Source organism: Larimichthys crocea, chromosome VI, assembly GCF_000972845.2.
Source record: "Larimichthys crocea isolate SSNF chromosome VI, L_crocea_2.0, whole genome shotgun sequence".
Taxonomy (NCBI): domain Eukaryota; kingdom Metazoa; phylum Chordata; class Actinopteri; family Sciaenidae; genus Larimichthys; species Larimichthys crocea.
In genome coordinates this window covers 17,550,580-17,570,626 of record NC_040016.1, presented here as the reverse complement: position 1 = coordinate 17,570,626, position 20,047 = coordinate 17,550,580, and the positions used below count along the sequence as shown (strand labels likewise).

Genomic DNA, 20,047 nt, shown 5'->3' with positions numbered 1-20,047 from the left:
TGAGGTTCCTGCATTTTAAACAACAACCATATTCCCGGCACATTCCAGACAGCAGCCATCCTCAGTAAAAACCTTTTGCTAAACCCTCTGTTCACATCTATTAACCTCAGCTCAGCAGCCTCTCAGACCCGGGGTCAGTTCTGAGTAAATTTCATTTATTTCAGATATGTTAAAGTTTATCATAGAACATTTATTTGACCTGATCAAAATATGTGTCTCCGCCTTTCTAACCATTTCTTTTCAACTCACACAAACAAGTGTCAGATAAGTCCAACAGTGACACCTACAGGGTCTTATTAAGAAGTACCATATTGTATAAGATAACTTAGAAAATAGAAGCTTTAACTGAGAAGAGGCAGGCTGTACTGCACTGTATGTGTTTGTACAAAATAAATGTAAGGATAAAAAGTTCACTGTTGCTAAATATGGTGTATACTATACACTTTATAACCTAAATGAAGTCCACACTGTCACACTGATGTTTTGGGATCTTACCCAGTGGTGATACTGTACTGCTGCTGGTTAGGGGGGCGTTCAAACTCTCTATGTTCAAGCATTAAAGTTGTGTCAGCAGAAACATCAAATCAAATCAACATTGCAATAACATCAACATGTAGGCAGCAATTTATTGTTACGCTGAAGTTGGTCGAGTAGTTCCAGTTTCATCAACTTTAAATACTGTAGTTTAATGAATAAAATCAGTAGTTTAATTAAGAAAATTCACATAAAAAGCAAAATACCATATCTGGATTAGTTGTACTTTGTTGTTGTTGTTCTGCTGTAAAAAAAAAAAACTGTAGATACAAAGGGCTAATTTTAAGACAACCAAAACACAACGATTCATATATTCAGGTTATTATACACTAATGAAAACATACCAATTAATATTATATTCAATTCCTGCAAAGAAACTGGACCTTTGAAAGCTGAACGGAGGTTTGTAAAATCTGTAAAGGTACTACTAGTAACTATAGATGATTTTATAATGGGTAATAATGTACCCTGAGGAATAAATACAATCAATATCAAGAAAAGGGTGATCTCATATTTATATTTGTGGCTGTGAGCTCTGGATGTGGCCACATTTTTTGGTCAATAATTAACCAATGTACTGATAGATTAATAAATCATTGAGGAAACATAAAGCTGTTACCGGTTGGCGTGGTCATTTCAAATCACTCGAGGCCGGTTTTGGGTTCTGTTACATCCGGTGCATGAGGGCTGGGAGACGGCGGAGGCCTTCAGAAACAGACCGGCGGCTGGTGGTGAGTTGTCTGGGTGAATTAAGGAAATTCGACTTAAGTCCATTTGATTTAAACCTAATTGTGTAATTAAATTACTGTTAATTAAATCTAACTGAAATCTGAACCTGAAGCTAGCAGTTTGATAAAACAGATTACCTAGTTTGGAAAGTCCCAAGTTTGAGACCTCAACATTGTCTTACAGGCTGAGCAAAGAATCTAACACATCTGAGTTTACACTGTCATTGGGTCTTACCTAACACGTGTCAGGCTACAGAAAACAAAAAAAGAATAAGAGGGATAAATACTGTGAAAAATGGGATCATTACAATCATGTTTACTCAATCATTTTTATTTGTTCTATCTAGACCTTTTGTGGTCTTTTGCTCATCTTTTAAAAAAGCTTAAGTAGTAAGTCAATTTTAATTTTTCTAATACATCAATAAAAACACTGTGAAAAAAATACTACCCTCTTAAGATTAAAATGTCAACTTCCAACAAAAAACTGCTATAAAAACTTTACAACAGTGGCTATTGCAGTTGTTTGTCATGAATAACAACAGTACATGCCATGTAAAGGGTTAAAATCCTCAAAATGATTGAATAGTTTTGAGCAGGGCTGATGTAGTTTAAGAGATTTATGCAGGGAAAAAAAAGCAGAGAAAACATGAGTTTGTAAAGTTTTTATAGCACTGACACGTCCTCGTCGCACTGATTGTTTCCCTTTGGATAAAGGCATCAGCTAAATGACTGAATGTAAAATGTGTGTGCAAGTTTCACTTGCAGTCAGTGGCACAGTTGTCTTCAGTTATTCCTTTCAAGTCCCACTAGAGGGTGTAAGATAGCTGTAAGAAGTCATCCGAGGCACTTCACTAATGTCTGCTGGAGGAGCTACAGTAATAAACACAGCAGTTAACGGCTGTGATCTCTGCAGACACTTAACAGGGATGAAAAAACACAAATCTTAAACCAACAAGGGTAGAGAGGGCTGTGCTGTATGATGGATGGGGTAGTTGCCGCATTGAGGGCTAAACCAGGGCTTTAAAAAAAACAAAACATAAACCATGACATGCCTAGTTAGGTTATAGAAGATATGAGACAATAATAATATCAGACCCTTGCTCTCATGCACCTTCTCTGTACACACAACTGGGTTTGCATGTTATTGATTCCTTTAAGACATACAATATCCCCCTCTCTGTATCCCTTTTACACACACACACACACACACACACACACACACACACACACAGTCTCTCCCTCCTCTCCCAGATCCCACCACCGTCCTACTTAATCCATGTCTCAACCCTGCAACCGTGTCCTGCAATTCACATGGACTCGAGGAGGACAGAAACCTAAAAGGTGTTTGGGGGCAGCACATAAACATTTTGATGGTGTCTGTGGAGGAAATGCACACATTAAGACACAGAGAATGAGAATATATGCACAAACAGCCATTAAAAAGATATGAAATGAACAGTAAATGTGTCAGAATCCTCTCAAATGTGTTCTCTATAGAGCACTAGTCAGGTAGATATCAATGTATGTCAATATTTTAGAATCCATAATGAGATTCAGCGTCAGTACAAAAGAAGGGATGCACTCCGAACACATGCAGCACTGCAGGTAGGATGTGAAGGAGAAATCCATAGCAACAGACAAGCTTTTTGCTTTGTGCGCCTCTGTTCATTGTTCTCGTTTACTTTTCATCTTCTTGCCGTAGCTCGCTCTCCCTCTGCTTGCTTGCTTGCTTGCTTGCTGTGGGTAAGGAGGTGCTGTACAGTGCACTGTACAGTCTGAGCCTATTGGGAACATGCTGCTGACTCAGCCCAGGCCACTGCATTCATCTATCTGCACTGCAGTGCTGTCTCTGCTTACCCCCTCCCTCCCTTCTCCTTCCCTTATTCAGTGCGCCACCTTACACACACGCACGCACACACACACACACACACACACACAGAGGAGGCAAGGGAGGAAAGAAACACACACACACACACCTGCTTTTACAGTCATTTCAGTGCTGTTGCACCATGACACACCCTACCACACCGACTTAAACAGTAGTCTTATTAAAACATAAACAAAGATCATGTCATTTCGGTCATTCTTAAGTGTTCTTTTGTTGTTTCCAAGCCTAAGCAGTCTGTCTGTCTGTTTCCTAATGTCTCCCAACTTATAAAAAAAAAAGCAATTATAATGATTACTGGTGCAAAACACAAACAAAACCATCAAGAGTACACCACGATGCTCGAAAAAGCTTAAACTCTTACAGTGATCCCGGTTAATGAGGTAAACAGCGACTAAAACATGCATTGCCAGACATGGTGGAACATATTAACATATATATCCGATAAAAATGACAGTCATTAAATGTTATATCCAAAAAAGACACCAGTCAGAGGTGTAACTGGAAGGCTGCTTTATTGTTTGGAAATAGATTCGTGCTCAAATGAAGATATTCTTTCACTGATTCTCATTTAATTGTCCCATGTGGTTGTGCAACACACGTCCTCTCTCTGACTGTATTAGTGGCAAGAGATAATGACAGTCAAAAGTTTTTTTTTTTCTTTTTCTTTTTTCAGTTAGCCTATTTTCAGGAAAGAAAAGATTTTTTTTTTTTAATCTCAGTCATGCTACAAAAGAATGGCCTCATATACCGATTGTTAAACCAACATTTGGAGAAATGAACATAAGTGTAAAACAGAAGGCAAGCTGTTCTCTTACTAGCCCAAGAGCCAGTAAACAGAACACACAGAGAGAGCACTTGTACTACATGACTCTACAAGATGTTAGTCCAGACAGTCTAATCTAGGTGGTGAGTTTTTCAGTTTACAAGTTAAATTTGAACTCAATACATCGTTTCTATCGTGCTCCGTTTTGATTCACTCCCATGGGCTTTGAGATCCTCATTGCTGATTTTTATTGACAGACTAAATAGGAAGCTAAAAAGGCACGTGCCGTTAAGAGATATTGCACCATAAACAAACACACAGACAGTTAAGACAACTAACCCTTAAAATCATTAGATATATCATATCGAAAGTGACAGCAAAATTAAAGATCAACTCCAAAATGCAGCAGTGTGTCAAGGAGGAGGAGGGGGGGAAATATGGAGGAGGGTTAGAGCTGAAACGAGCAAAAATTTGTCACACGGAGTGAGCTGTGATACAAAAGGCTATGGGGTGTGTGCGTGTAGGTGTGTGCATGTGTCTGTCTGCGTCTGTATAATCTTTGTGTGTACGTTATAGGAAACTAGGGGGGCAAGACATCTTCACACATGTACAAAAGGGTATGCTGGTAGTGCAATCCTCTCACCAATGCAGGCTCCACAATTCTCAGCAAGCAGCCAGTACAACACCATGCATTGTACGCTGGTACCCAGTATGCAGAAGTCCTGGGCAGGCCAGAGTTTTGGTTATTCTCTGAACATACCACACAAAGAAAGAAGCATGATCAGTTACACTCTGTGGTTCTGGTATCACCTCAATGCAAGGAGTGGACAGGAGAGTATATATATATTTATATAATATTATATATATATATATATGGTAATATATATATAAATATATATTACCATATATGTATATATATGGTAATATAAATATATATATATGTAATATAGCTCTGTATATGTATGCATTGATTTATACAGTTTTAAATACATTTTCTGCTTTTTAGTATAGATTCTTTTAGCTTACTCCCCTCTTTTTTGTGAAAAGTGACTCAAAAATCTACTCCATCTAACAAATGTGTCACAGCCTAACAAGTGTGACAAAGGGGTGTCAGCTGGAAGCCATTCTATTTACGGTTATTAATATTTAGTGTTAGATTAATAGCTGTAGTTTTTTAAGTAATCCTGTATTTACAAAAAACTACACATGCCGTTAAAATAAAATAATATATTACATTATTTATAGTTTCTTAAAAAGTCCATTCTTAGCTTTTGCAGTTTGTGCCGTATACAACATAGCCTGAACTGTTTTTTTATTCTCTTTTTTTTTCTTTTTCCGAATGGATGTTTGTGTGTCTTATTATTATTATTATTATCTTTTTTTTTTAAAGTTTTCTCTCTGTAATACGTATCTGTGTATCCATGGTGATCTTGGAGAAAATGGACGGCAGTAGCTTTTATGCTTATCATTCAGAGTTTTATTTGGTTCAAGTTAACACCCACACTGATTTTGGAGATCTCATGCAGCAACTGGACCATAGAACTTGAGAACGGATGAGGGAGTTATTCATAAACAGGAAGTGACATCACTGCACAACAGGAAGTGCAAAAGCCGTGGTGTGGTGCTTAGGCTCACAGTACCATAAGAATGCATCCAGTGCTCTGTTGGTTATTTGGTATTTGTTATGCAGTAGAGCAATATGAAGAAAAATGGCAAATGAGAGGCTCAGAGCACTTGTTGTTAAATACTGAAATCTGGGGCCTATCCACTGAGCATGCCACTGCTGCTTCGGAAATAATTAAGTGTGCTGCTCAAAACCAACATATCCCAATTCACTTTCATGACATCTCCTCACAGTGTTTCCTGTATCTGTGATTGCTATTGGGGTGAAAATTATTATTATTTGTTTACTGAAATTAATTGAGACCAGACTACAGTCCATAATGACTTAACCACAAATGTAATCTGCTATCAATATAAACGCCGCCATTACAAGCGAGCGAAATGTTGCTGTTTCACTGAGATGCTTCTAGCCCTATAATTCTAAGCGTCATAAGCAGGAAGCGCCGAACTGGCCCCTGACCGGGCGGCTGCCGGACTAAGGCAGCCAGCCGAGATCATTGTCCATCAACATGGCATAAAACACAAAAGAGTAAAACATGATTTCATAAATACTCCCATCACATTCACTTGCATTTTGTTGCAGAGCTCATAATAGTACATCTATAATATCTCCTGAGAAAAAGGGATGAATTTTTCAAGCATTGCATACATTTCTAGGGTCTCTCTGTCGAATAATGACAGCGAAAAAACTGAATGGGCAGGGCATACTTCACCCAATCCCACTCCATGGACAAAGGGCAACAAGGGATAACAAGGCAGATCTCTTTGGCTTCTCCACATACAATGTTCTCATCACCCAATCATAATTTTTCTGTTTCTCAATAAAATAGGATACGACTAACACCCGACAAATATGCTCCAGCACAAGACCATTTCCCTCGACATCATCTTAGATGTGGCTTGTAGAAGTGTGTAAAATAAAACTCATGACCCACCAAAACATGAAAAATACATCAGGGAATAAAACAAAAACAAAAAAAACAAACAAACGAACACACACATACATACATAAATAAGCTACATGACATAAAATTATGTAAATAGAACAACAATCAAAACTCTTCTCAGCCCTTTCAACCATCCATAGAGAAACATCTGAAATAGAAAGGAGTTTGCCATACCTGTGAAATCCCCACAAACCACTTAGAACCGACTGTAGGACTCCCAAAATGCCCGCTCACACAAAACTAAAGGCAGATGGTATGGAACATTACATTACAGGTGCATACAAATTATAAATATAAGCTTTTGTAGTTTCAAAGTGTTGCACCCTTGAAAAGATTTCAGTCCAAATTAACAAACATTTCAGTCCCATGATACGCACACATCTTACACACTCAAAATCTCCAGAGCAGCAAATAATTGTTTGGATTTCACCCACTGATCCACTATGGCGGCATCATTTACCAACATATACCATTCTTCTGTCTATAGAGGCAACCATTTAAACATCATCATCATTTGAAATGTGTTGAGTAATGAGATACAAATTCCGATCCATTTTTAGATTATCACACCCCCATATCACTTATCTTTGTTAAACAAATTACTCTGAACTCTGAGCTTTCAAATTTTGACAATGTCTCGATCTCACAGTCGAGCCACTGTTGTGGTCTGAGTATTAGTGTCTTGTGGACTATGATAATTCATGCAAGATTTCTGATCAAAACATGCCATCATGCAAGTCATTTCTATGCATTGAACAAGCACAATTATTTATGTATTTGTTTGGAAATCTTTCTGAGTAAATGTAAGCCCTTGGCCCGAGTTGACCCCATAATAAACAGACCCTTAACCAATTGGTGTGAAAGCCCATGTAAAAAAAGCGTTTTGATGTGGGTATAACAAAGATAAAATGAGTAGAAGAGTTAAGTGACATGGGCAAAATGTTGAATATTGTTCTTTTTTTTTTGTCTGTTTGCATTTTTGCTGCTCAAATGAACAATTTCTAGCTTTAATAAAACAGAAAAGTATTCCCAACGCTCTCTGTCATTTGTGTCTTTCACTCACCAGTCATCCCTCCGTTTGCTCTTATAGAGTGAGTGTGTCATTTTGCTTCTCTATACAATTCAGTACTAAATGACACAGAAACACTCATTGGCTGCTATAAGAGGACAATTCTTCAGCATCAAGCAGCATCCTTGTTTTTCCTTCACAACACTGTCTTCCATAGGAATCCATTACTTGCATCCAGGTGCCGAATTCCTTTAGTGTTTTTTTCCATTCTACCTCTTGGTGTAGAGTTCCTGTCTTATCTGTAGACCAGTGGCAAGTGAGCAGTCTGCCTTTCAGCAGATACAGACATTCCTTTGTCTGTTGATCATTCCTTTTTGTTAAGTAATCAGTAGTCCAGATACAACAATGTCACACAGTATGCTGATTATGTTTGGTTTGACTGAAGTTCAAGAGTCTTCAAGCTGTAACAGACCAAGCTGCTTTCCTTCTGCATCAATATAAGAATGAAGTCTGTAAACAAAATTATTGAATATTATTTTTTCTGACTTGCAAATGAAATAATCTGTACATCTGTGTGGGTGAGTTTCCTCTCGCTTTGCTTGAAGTTACATTATTATATTTTTTATTGTTATTACTGTGATTATTATTCCAACGCTCTAACATTTAGATTCCCTGATGTCTTTTTGGTTTCTTCCTTTCTCTTTCCTCCCTCCCTTGCCCTCATTGTTGTCATCCTGTTTCTCCTTATCAGGTTTGGTTACACTGTCATAAGAGGGCAGGGAGGCAGTTGAGGGAGTGCTCTCCTTCTTTTCTTGTTCCTGATTGTTCGCGCCATTCTCCACTTTATTATTGGCTGGTTTGCGCTTACAGATAAATCCCCGCCTAGCCAGGTAGGAACGGTAGGCCCTTTGAATGATTCTGGCTGACACATCCTCCTGCTTGCGCCTCAGAGTGGTGGTGATTGGCTCATAAGAAACCTTGGAAGGATTGGCTGCCACAAAACGCTCCTCCATTTGTTGCCTCAGCATGTCCAACTCGCCACTGTCACCCAGTACACGCTTAGTGAAGGCAAACAGGATGTCCAGGCAGTGGATGCGGTCGCCACTCACCATAGGCATGTCCATAGCGATCAGTTCAATGGTGTTGGGCTTGGGAACTCGAAGTGGGTGTTCAAGTGCATCAGCAAAGTCAGAAAGCTTGGAATAGGTGATGAACTGGCAGGCATCCGGGTCAAACTTTTCCCAAATCTCATAAAAGGTCTCAAAGTCGTCCTCACTGAGCGGATCGGCACTCTCCTCTGTGGCCACACTGAAGTTCTCCAGGATGATGGCGATGTACATGTTGACCACAATCAGGAAAGAAATGATGATGTACATTACAAAGAAGAAGATGCCCACAGAAGGGTTGCCACAGTCTCCCGTGGCAGGGGTGCCAGCATTTTCCAGTAGGGGATCACAGTCTGGAGGGTAGTTAAGAATGGGCAGCAACAGGCCATCCCAGCCAGCCGACGTTGTGATCATAAACAGGATGATCATGCTATTGCCGAAGGTCTCGAAGTTATACATGTCATCTATTCCAGCCCCGTGTTTCACATAGCCAAAGTTGGACATGCCAAAGATGGAGAAAATGAACATAACCAGGAAAAGTAGTAGGCCAATGTTGAACAAGGCAGGAAGTGACATCATTAGGGCAAACAGTAGAGTTCTGATTCCTTTAGCCCCCTTGATGAGACGCAAGATCCTGCCGATTCGAGCCAGACGAATCACCCTGAAGAGTGTCGGTGACACAAAGTACTTTTCGATCAGGTCAGCCAGAAACATTCCTAAAGTTAAGAGGAAGCAAAAAGAGACACAACATATATTTGGTTAAAATATAGAGGATTTAGTTACTGCTTTACTCAATACACATTACACGATTATGCCTACAAGTAAGAACAGCACGTTCATAGTTTGGGTTGAAATTGAAGAAGAAATCAGGATAACCAAAGATCCGCCATTCTGCAAGAGGTAGTTGGACGATATTGTGTCTGGACGAACACGTCGCTGTTCATGAAGCCCCAAAACTGTCAAAAAGCAGTCAGTCAATCAAACAAGTAATTTTAATAATGTAAGTAAAAAAAACAAAACGTTTTATTTATGATATATTCAAGACGTTTTGACTCATCTGATCTTTCTACTGCGTCTTGTCTGTTTTGGAGCTTCATAGCTGTTGAATTTTAACGTAATTGCTCAATGTTGTGAGCATCATAAGTTACAATCAGTTCTCAAAGGGGGAGCATCAGAAACCTAGAGACTTGCATAGCTCTAACACCAAGTGACCCTTAAAACGTATTTATTCATGGACAATGTCTGAGCCATTTCCAATTAAGGTGCCTCACACTTCTTTTCCCATGCATGAGTAACTCTTTTGAATACTTGCCCACAATTGAAAGGATGACCACAACCACATCGAAGATGTTCCAGCCGTTGGTGAAGTAGTAGTGACGCAGTGAGAAGAGCTTCAGTAAAAACTCGCCAGTGAAGACCACAATGAAGAAGAAGTTAACCCAGTAGAGCACCTCCTCTGTCTCTTTTGACTGATCATCCGTCTCCACCATCATGGTGACCATGTTGAGGCAGATGAGGATCATGATGGATATGTCAAAAACCTGCTGCGTCACAAAGTCAAACACCATGCCCTGGAATTTGTTCTGAGGAGAAAGGAATGGGATGGAAGAAGAGATATTTTCAGTCATTTTCTGCAATGCAATAGACAATATTGCAATTGGTTGTGGAGATTTAAATATAAGATATTTACTTGAGGCCTGGGTATTGGTTTTTGTGGCTTCTTTGACCCTAGTTTCTTCATAGCATTGTAGTATTTTTTCTGCTCTTCAGTCATGAAGATATCCTGACCTCCAAAGTGAAGGGACAAAAACAATTTGGTTACAATCTGCAAGGATCTAGACTTTTCAGCCTAGTCCTTAACCAGTTGTAGTTTAATTTGATTGTTTTCTTGACAAGAGCAATACAAAAATGTGCCTAATATTTGTTTATAATGTTCAGATACAAAAGCTTAAAGGAATAATTCAGCATATTGGCTTTCTTGCCAATAACTTGCCACTGTACAGTACATTTATGTGAAGCTACCACCAGCAGCAAGATAGCTTAGCTTAGCACAAAGACTGGAAACAGGAGGAAACTGCTAGCCTGGCTTGTGTCTAAAAGTTACATAATCCTTTTGAGGAAATGAGAGCTTCTTGTCTGACATCTAGAAAGTGAATCGACAAAGCAGATTGTTCTGAGAAAGGTGAAAGTAAGGAAAATAAATCTTATCTTTTTCTTTTGTTGGTTGAAGTTATCAATGATGACACCAATGAAGAGGTTTAAGGTGAAGAAGGAGCCAAAGATGATGAAGATGACAAAGTAGATGTACATGTACAAGTTGTCCTCGTAGATAGGCTGGTCCTCCACCTACACAAAAGTGACAAAAGTGAAAATATATATTTAAAAAAATGCAAGCTGATCTCGAAGTTGGAGTTTAAAAATGCAAAAAAGCTTACCTTTCTAGAATCTATTGCTGCATACATAATGTCCATCCAGCCTTTGAATGTTGCCTGTTGAGTGGGCACACATAACGTGACAAAACAGGTTAAATACTCGACATCGGAGGAGAGAAACAAATGAGAAGTGACAGCAAAGGTTTCTCACCACTTGCAGGAGCGCCAGGTATCCTGCACCCACATTGTCAAAATTGATCTTGACGTTTTTCCACCTGACTTCTGAATAGTTTGCGTTAATGAATGCAAAACACTCAGTTTTGTTGTTGACTACATCAGGGAGGAAGGACTCCTCGGCGGTCTCATTGAAACAGTAGTAATACTTTCCAGCAAACAGGTTGACACCCATGATACTGAAGATGAGCCAGAAGATGAGACACACCAGCAGCACATTCATGATGGAGGGAATAGCACCCACCAAGGCGTTCACCACAACCTGAAGAGGACAAGCAAGGAAACAGAGCCACTGTAACTTCGCAATCACACGCCAGCTTGCATGGAGATGTTCACACATAAGAACATCAACACACACAAACATATAAATAGAAATGCACATTCTTTCCCTCCATTAGAGATGATATCTGATTTCTTGGCACGTAGTGAAGCCCATCTCGAAAAAATACAAGGGGGTGTAACAATACTGTCAGCTCAGAGTTCAGCATGACATCATGAGCTCATGGTTTGATGATTTTTCTTTAACAAAGTTGGAGAGAAAACAAAATGTCACTCTCCAGCTGTGACTTATTGTCAAATCCTTCTTAAACGTTGTTTTTCTTATTAGTTTTGCTGCGAAATGTGAAATATTGGGAAAAAATAAGAATGAGATCTTTATCTAGATAAAATGAAACTGAAAAATACGAAATGTTTTCACTTTGGATTTGGAGGACAAGGCTAATCTTTAAGGCTTGTTACATTTTCATGCAGCAGTTGAGACAGCTTATGTTTCAGTGTTAATGAAACTTAAAAGGCAGAATGAGTGGGATTTCCCTAAAAAAGAAAAAAAAAGAAGCTATTTATGGACTTGTACAAAAATAATCTCTCTCTTATGACCCCTAGAAGTGTGTGGCGGTGTTTGTATCTACACAGACCCAGCAGCCCTCTGCCTATATGTTCTTATTCTGCTGTGTTTGGGACATTCCTGGACATCAACTTTAACCCCCAGCCAATAACGCCATGCAGGGTGTGAGGGCTGGGCTCTAAACCAGGTGCCAGATTGTAAGCATGCATCCAAGAGGAAGCTATGGTGTTATTCAGCCAGGGATGAAGAAATCCTACTCATTCTGCCTTTAACCGCACCCCCTGGCATTCATTTTTTAACTGATTATATTGCAATTCATTTCAGCTCCACATCTATATTATGCCATTTTCGTACCACAATGTATTATGCCAAGATGTATTGTGACACCCCTATAAAATATATATATATAGTATTCTTACCTCGAAATCCAAATATTACATATAGGATTGTATAGATGGTAGACAGTATCCCCAAACAATGACTGTATGTAACTGCTACAGGGTTACGAATATTGCCAAATGAGCATACAAGTGTGACTTATATAAATTGTTCTGCATTGAAGCAGTGTGGGCATGTTGGAGGAGATAAAGCATAAGGAGGACGCCATATAAATGTGCATTTCCAAACACAGAGGAGCCATGGTAACAAAAAGCCAAATAAACCAAAACTATATAGGCAAACATCAAATGTCAAAACTCTCTAGGTTCTCTTTTAATATCAGTGTTATATATATAGACAAAGCATCAATATGATCAGTTAATATTACTACTGCAAAATGGTGATAATGTAAATTATGGTTATGACATTCACTGAGGAGTGGTGAGCAAGAATGGCGAGGGAGGGGGGGTATGCAACCAGAAGTTTGTTGATCTTCCAGTGTGACAATGCCAAAGCCAAACTGCGATAAGATCAGATAACAGGACACTTGAGGCAGAGGGACAGTCAGAGGATGACTGAGCTCAGACACTGACAAGATTTATTTATTTATTTATTTTATTTTCTGCCCAGCAACAACCAGAGGTTGATCCAACCCACCACACACTGAAATAATGATCAGGAGAACCCAATTCTCATTGTATGCCAGCAAAATAAACTGTATGCACGGTCCAGGGCAGATCAATCAAGTGTGTGCATGCTGTAAAACTCTAACACAGAGTTGAATTAACCATGTGCACAAATTTCTATATCAATTTGTCTATCATATAACAACTGGACAGCCCAGAACCAATTAAAGTTGCACGTGCTCAGATTGCATAACTTCAGTCTAAATGAAACGTGTCCTGTGATTCGGTTTAAACATGTTTTTTGTGTGTGTAATGTTTCATGCCAACCTCTAGTTGTTCTCTCAGCTGGGACTGAATACTTCAGAGCTGAAGAGTTATTATTATAACGTGTTGCTTTATTCAGGTCAGAAATCCCTGTTATGGTCTTGTGTTTCATAAGGCACGGGACTTTTTTTTAAGGTGTTTTATTCATATTTCTAATAGATAAATCATTGCAAATTCTCTCAACATAGCACTAAATTTATAATATATATGAAATGAAATATGATAAATCAAATCAGATGTATTGTGACCATCTGAGATGATCTGCATCCATGCAAAAAAAGCTTCTCATTGATAAAAAAAAGCTAAAGAAATTTGCCTTACAATCTTCTATGTTGCCATCTCTAGCATGCGTTGATGCTTTTATTTAAATCGGCATGCAGAAGGACCAGCTGTCTGGTATCTTGGGTCTTACCCTCATCCCTTCAAAACGTGACAGGGCCCTGAGGGGTCTCAAGGCCCTCAGTGTCCTGAGTGATTTAATCGGGCCTAGATCGGAGAAGCCCAACGCATTAGCTATAAGGCTGACTATAGACACCTACACAGATAGGGACAGAAGGAGAGGGAAAGACAGAGGCAAAGGAAGAGAGGACCCACATAGTTAGAGGGGATATAGAGAGAAAGGTGGGCCCTTTATATATATAGATATATACTGTAAGGATGGCTGAATGGTTATATACAGATATATATAAATACATATATAGTTTCTATATGTGTAATTATATGTATCTATATAACATAAGGTAAACAGGGGTTATTACAATAGACAAAGGTCAATAAAGTGTACATGACCCAAGTTTTCTTTTTTTCTTTTTCTTTTTTTTTTATGTGTTTGTTTGCTTATGTTTGTGTTTGGTTTGTTTGGCAAGCCAGTCTAGCGTGATAACCAGCTTTACAGCACAGTGAGCACACCTGGAAAGAAACTTGTGGTTGACACAGTGAGAGGGAGAGAAGATAAAGAGTCAAACAAAGGGAAAAAATTAGAGGAGAGATGTATTCACAAACACTAAATCAATGTGACACAATAATATACACACAGTACACAATACAAAACAGTACAGTTTCCACACCAGAGAGCATCTCACTTAAAAGAAGGGAGAGAAACGCAGAAGGTTGAGGACAACTTTCAGGGTTAGAAGAGAGAGGATAACCTGTGAAAGTAGGAGTCCCCAACACAGCACACAAACCTTACCCTGGACCCTCAAACAACGGCCCTCAGTCCCTCTCGCCAGCTGCACAATGTCTCTCTTAACTTAAAGAGAGACACAGTTATAGGCACCTGCTGTGAGAGAGAGGATAGGTCAATATTAGGGTAGAGACTTGCACGGAAAGGCAGGATCTGCACAACACATTGGACATGTTACAGTCAAATACTGACATTTCTGCATATTTGAGGTTTTCTGTTGGAGAATTAGTAAAAGGTGTAATAAACACTGGATCCAACGTCATAATCTGGAGAATTTGGAGGATTCTTTTGTCTTCTATCACTACCTATATTCACATCCAACAAGGCTTCTGACAATAAATGTGGGGTTGTACCTAGTGGTAGAAAAATCTGTTACTAAAATACACAGTGTAGAAATATTCTGTTACAAGTACAACTTAAGTGTATGTAAGCCTTAGCATCAAAATATATTTAAAGTACCAAAAGTAAAAGTACTCATTATGCAGAATGGCCCATTTCAGTATATAAATATGACATTATTAGAATAATTATCTCTGCATTAATATGTAGGTATTACTAATGGTAATGCTGCTGGTAAATGTAGAGCTACTTTTACATTACTGCGTAGATTGAGCTATAATATCATAAAATTATTGGTTGACTGTTGTTTTAATCTGATCTACTGTTAAAAGTAACCAGTAACTATAGCTGTCAAATAAATGTAGTGAAGTAAAATTTACAATATTGTAAAATGTAGTAGAAGTATGAAGTAGCAGAAATATAGTATCTCAAAACTGTACAGTACTTGAGTAAATGTACTTAGTTACATTTTACCACTGGGAATAAGATTGTGTCTTCATTTCTATTTCAGAGGAGAGAAATCAAATCACAATTATTACAATTATTTTTTATGTTCTGTAATTTTCTCACTCCTTTCGGTGATAATTAGAAAAATATTTTTTATTATATACAGTGAGACAGGGAGACAAATTAACAAAAGCACCTTACAATATGATGCATTCGATGCGACAAGAACATAGACTAAGATCTTGGGAATTACCATCACCGGGTACACCAGTGATAAACACACACTGTTCTTCCAGCTCTAAAATATGGTATACACTCGTATCAGCAGTCAGACAATAAATCCGAATGATTTTTTTGACCACATAACTATTTACATCAGGTGAACCTTTAATTTACCATTAAAGGTCATTTTAAAGCATGAAAAGTCAAAGTGGAACACCAAAGGCCAGATTTACATGAAAGTTTCCCTGGATATTCATGGTTTCCTGAGGATGAATGTTTTTGAGTTGAGCTGGTGTCAAAAACATTTTCAACTTTTGAAGGTATCACGAGCTTTCCTGTCGTGCTGCCACCATCGGGCCACAATGTCAACAACACAATCTCATAATCTAATTGCTGAATTTTTAACTACATCTTCTCAAGAGGATAAACCATTTTTAAATTAAGTGTGTGAGAATGCTTTCCATTGTTCTTTACCAATTTAGCTAAATGAGGAAGGACATAAAGCCATGGCAATGAGGCAGATTCACAATCCATACGGTCAGACAGGTCGTGGACAAAAAGGCGGTTCTGGTCTGAAGCACGTAACGTGCACATTCAAGTGCTGCCAGGTAGTGGGCAAGCGTGTTTCATGTTTAAAAGACTTGATTCCACACTCCAATCCCACTTTGGCGAGGTGTATACCACAATTGTTGCGGTTTACTGCGCAAAAAAACAGTCCAATTGTTGCCAGAAATGCGCCTGTTTTAGTATAATTTAGGACGAACAATCTAATCTATAATCTTCATAATGAGACACATAAAACTGTTATCAGGCCTTAACCATTAAAAATGATATCATGTTATGTCTCTTTTATGTAAAGTAGACCTGCTTGCTTTAAGATGAGTTTGTTCATCACATGGAAATTAAAATAAAGCCAACAAGATAACAGGATGTCTTGATTAGTCCCAGTGAGCTCAGATGTACCTTCAAATGCTTGTTGTCTTGACAAAGGGAAACACTAGACTGCAAAGTGTGGGTACTGGGGACCCACGGACAAGTTCAGAAAACCAACACATTAGTGCATCGTTATCATGTGACATCATGTGACACTGTGTCACATGATAAGGATGTTAATATTGACTCACGGACAGATTTGCACCTCACAGTCAAAGATGGTAGAGAATTGATGGTCAGGGGATAATCGATGACTTACCGGTGAATGCACAACATAAAACACATCGAATACACGTGAGAGGATTAGGACAACAAGGAGTTCTCAGAATATGAATTTTGAGAAAAAAGTCAGAGGCTGTATTTTGTTTAAACTGTACAGTTAAAAAATTCAGATATTGTTTTACGTCATGCACAATGCACGATAGCAGATACAGTGGTACACTGTTAGTAACCACTACTTATTCACGTCTTCTTACTTTGTGTGTGGTGGCATGCTGCAATTTGTGTCCACTATAAAGTAGGGCACAATTATTTTCACTTGGGATTTTCCGACACACACTACACAAAATGGCGGACACACAAAATTCCAGACTACGCCGTATAAGAAAGTCAATTTTTAACACTGCAAGACTCTTCTGACTTTTTTCCACAACTCCGACATAAGTATAATTTTATTACGTGTCCCCATTCCTCTTCAGACTATGACAACATCACAACATTGACACAAGAAAATGGCGCCTTTAAGTTCCTGAAAAAGCGTCTGCACTGGTAAGTATGAACATAAAATGTCCCAGTGCTTGTCAAAAAATATATATCTTATCCCGTTTTATATATATCCCACCTCAACTTCCTGTTTCTTCAGGAAATACATCACATTAAGGGTACAGCCGGACAGAACATGGTGAAGCTGCCAGACGCCACTAACACTTCAGCTGCTTGTGGAAAGATCAATCATGCTGTCAATCCGAATGCAGTTGAGTGTTACTGTAGTTGTTGCAGTCTGCAGTTCACAAAGCTACGAGTGAATTATGTCAGCAACAAAATAACAAGCTGCATTTGATGAACGTCGCACACGATTGGTTACTGCACCGAGATTTTCCACACCTTCCAGGTGCCACGTCATTTATTAGATCTTAGTCGCCATGTTTCCTGCACGTATCGTCTGTTATGTGAAGCAGCAGCTTTGCCCAGCTTGCCATGTTCAGTCTGGCTGTATTATAAGAAAGTATGGACCTCATTTCATGTGGCCTTTAAGCACGTCATGTAATGTATATCTTCCTTTTGTCAAATACCGCCACAGGAAGAACATTCAAGTGAGAAACTCATCATGCACAAATGACAGAAGAGGACAAACGGTATGTATGCAGTTGTAACTGTTGGGTGGCAAAACACTGAATGACTCAGCAGTCCACAGCTTTGTAGACAGGAGCTCTGAAACATATGAGGATTTATAGATATTTACTGTGTCAGAGCTGCTGTCATGCGGACTGAAATGTCAAGTGACACCCCGGTAATGGTCGGCTATGGCACTGACACAGAAAACATAGACCTCTTATCGCTTTAATGGTAATATTACATTATATACACACTTTTGCTGTCTAAATTTAGGTGAAAACCGGTGCTTAAACACCATAGTGATTCCATTACCACCCAATGCCACCCATTTACAACAGTAACATTTAAAGTTGCAGCATTTTGATGACTGCGGTGTCCACAAAGCACTGCAGCGAAGCCTGGTGATATACATTGGAAATAAAATTTGAGAATATAGACAAAAAAATTCATCCATGTTTTACCAATTAAACCATTTGCTCTGGAGAGTCTGATGTGTGTGATAAAAGGTCACTATCAGTGTCTTTTTATAATAAAAAAATATGTTAGATATAGATATATTATATAGAAGTATAGTATATATATATATATAGATATATATATATATATATATAATACAATCTAATTAAAACGGCCATCACTTGGAGAAAGGAGAAAGTTCAGTGTGACAGGCTGAAACCTGACTAATGGATCTCTGTTGGAGTCAGTGATGATGTTATACAGCGAAACCTGTGGCACTTTCGGTTATCGTACCGTGAAAATCCGATACCGTTGCAACCCTATCTCTGACATGATTCCTTGGCATGAAACAAATCTAGTTCAGAATAATATGTGTATTTCTGCTGTTAATCATTCATGCGTGCACTTGTGTGAAAGAGGCTTTTTTTAAAAATATATATTTCTTCAATTTCAGTGCTAAAGAATCCACGTTTCAACTAAAAAGAAGTGGATTCCTCCTAAAAACGTTACGTTAACAGTCAAACTGACCAATATTTTCCAAATCCATGCCTTCCTTTGAGGGTTGCAGTTATATAAAATATCATCATGAGGAACAGTTAAGCGGTATGCAAATGTACTTACATCCACAATGAAGAAGTCCAACCAACACCAGGCATTAGTGAAGTACTTGACAAAGCCGTAGGCCACCCATTTCAGCAACATCTCCAGGATGAAGATATAGGTGAAAACCCGATCAGCATACTCCAGAATGATTTTTACTGTCTTCCTCTGCTCGATGTACACATCCTCAAAGGCCTAAAGAGCAGCAGAGAATCATCACATAGACAATGATTTATGCTTACCATTCATACATTACATGTGTTGATGTTGCAAATAAGTGATCTGTGAGCTAAGCCAGACATTTAATGTTGATAAAACTGATCAAATCAACCCTAACTAATATATAAAGAAGGTGTTTTTATTGTTCTCATCTTTACATGTTATATTTGTAAAGCAGCTCATGTGTTTTGTTTACATAGTCAAACCAAGTCAAACTGGACTCGTCCTTCCCCCTCAGCTCTTCCACTCTCCATCGCCTGCATCCACTCTTCAGCACATAAGTGTTTTGATTTGGCCACAGGCCTTCCCCCCTCCAGAAAACTGCAAACCTAAGCTGTATTCTGCCAGTTGAAAGGTTGGTGCATTACAGCACTTTGCTGTCCATTAGCAACAATCATATCAAGAGCAGTCGCAGAAGAAAAACAGAAGATGATCTCGCTTGTGGACATCTTTATGAGTTTCACTTCTTCGAAACGAAGACACCGCATCCTTGTTTTTCTTCTCAGTTTGCATGTTATCTTCTACATTTATGGCATCGTTTTGTAAAGCACTGGGCAACACTGCTTAAATATGTACCGTATAATCATAATTAGAATCATTAGTATCATTAGTATAATGTTTATGTGTGTGAACATATTTGTGTTTGTGTGCTCTTACCAGAGCTCCACTGCTGAGCAGGATCATGAAGATGATGAGGGTTTCAAACCAGTTGTGTTCCACAATCAGGTAGCAGGTTTTCCTCAGGAACCACCAGTGTTTGCCCCAGCCGTGAGTGATGGGAACATCACAACACTTGTATTTGGCCACACACTCTGTATGACAGATAAAAACACAACCGCTGTTACACAAGGAAGAGGACACAATGCAAAATGCATTAATATAGCACGTATATTGTCAATAATAATCAAGTCTGTCATTGTTAATTTTTACCACAGTG

At 38.7% G+C, this 20,047-nt stretch overlaps 1 protein-coding gene across 9 annotated transcripts in view; it reads right to left on the bottom strand.

The window, feature by feature from the left end:
- Nucleotides 1–5,274: 5,274 nt before the first annotated feature.
- The window catches only part of scn8ab (sodium channel, voltage gated, type VIII, alpha subunit b), a 47,085-nt gene continuing 32,312 nt past the window's right edge, over nucleotides 5,275–20,047 (bottom strand). For all 9 annotated transcript variants that reach the window (XM_027279271.1, XM_027279268.1, XM_027279270.1 and 6 more), the window contains 9 exons: nucleotides 19,768–19,922; nucleotides 18,913–19,086; nucleotides 13,789–13,911; nucleotides 11,182–11,466; nucleotides 11,034–11,087; nucleotides 10,807–10,944; nucleotides 10,289–10,393; nucleotides 9,911–10,181; nucleotides 5,275–9,314 (listed from right to left, as the gene is read on the bottom strand). In XM_027279271.1, the coding sequence (XP_027135072.1) occupies nucleotides 8,149–9,314; nucleotides 9,911–10,181; nucleotides 10,289–10,393; nucleotides 10,807–10,944; nucleotides 11,034–11,087; nucleotides 11,182–11,466; nucleotides 13,789–13,911; nucleotides 18,913–19,086; nucleotides 19,768–19,922 (2,471 nt within the window). In that variant the 3' untranslated portion in view covers nucleotides 5,275–8,148. The remainder of the gene's footprint in view (nucleotides 9,315–9,910; nucleotides 10,182–10,288; nucleotides 10,394–10,806; nucleotides 10,945–11,033; nucleotides 11,088–11,181; nucleotides 11,467–13,788; nucleotides 13,912–18,912; nucleotides 19,087–19,767; nucleotides 19,923–20,047) is intronic.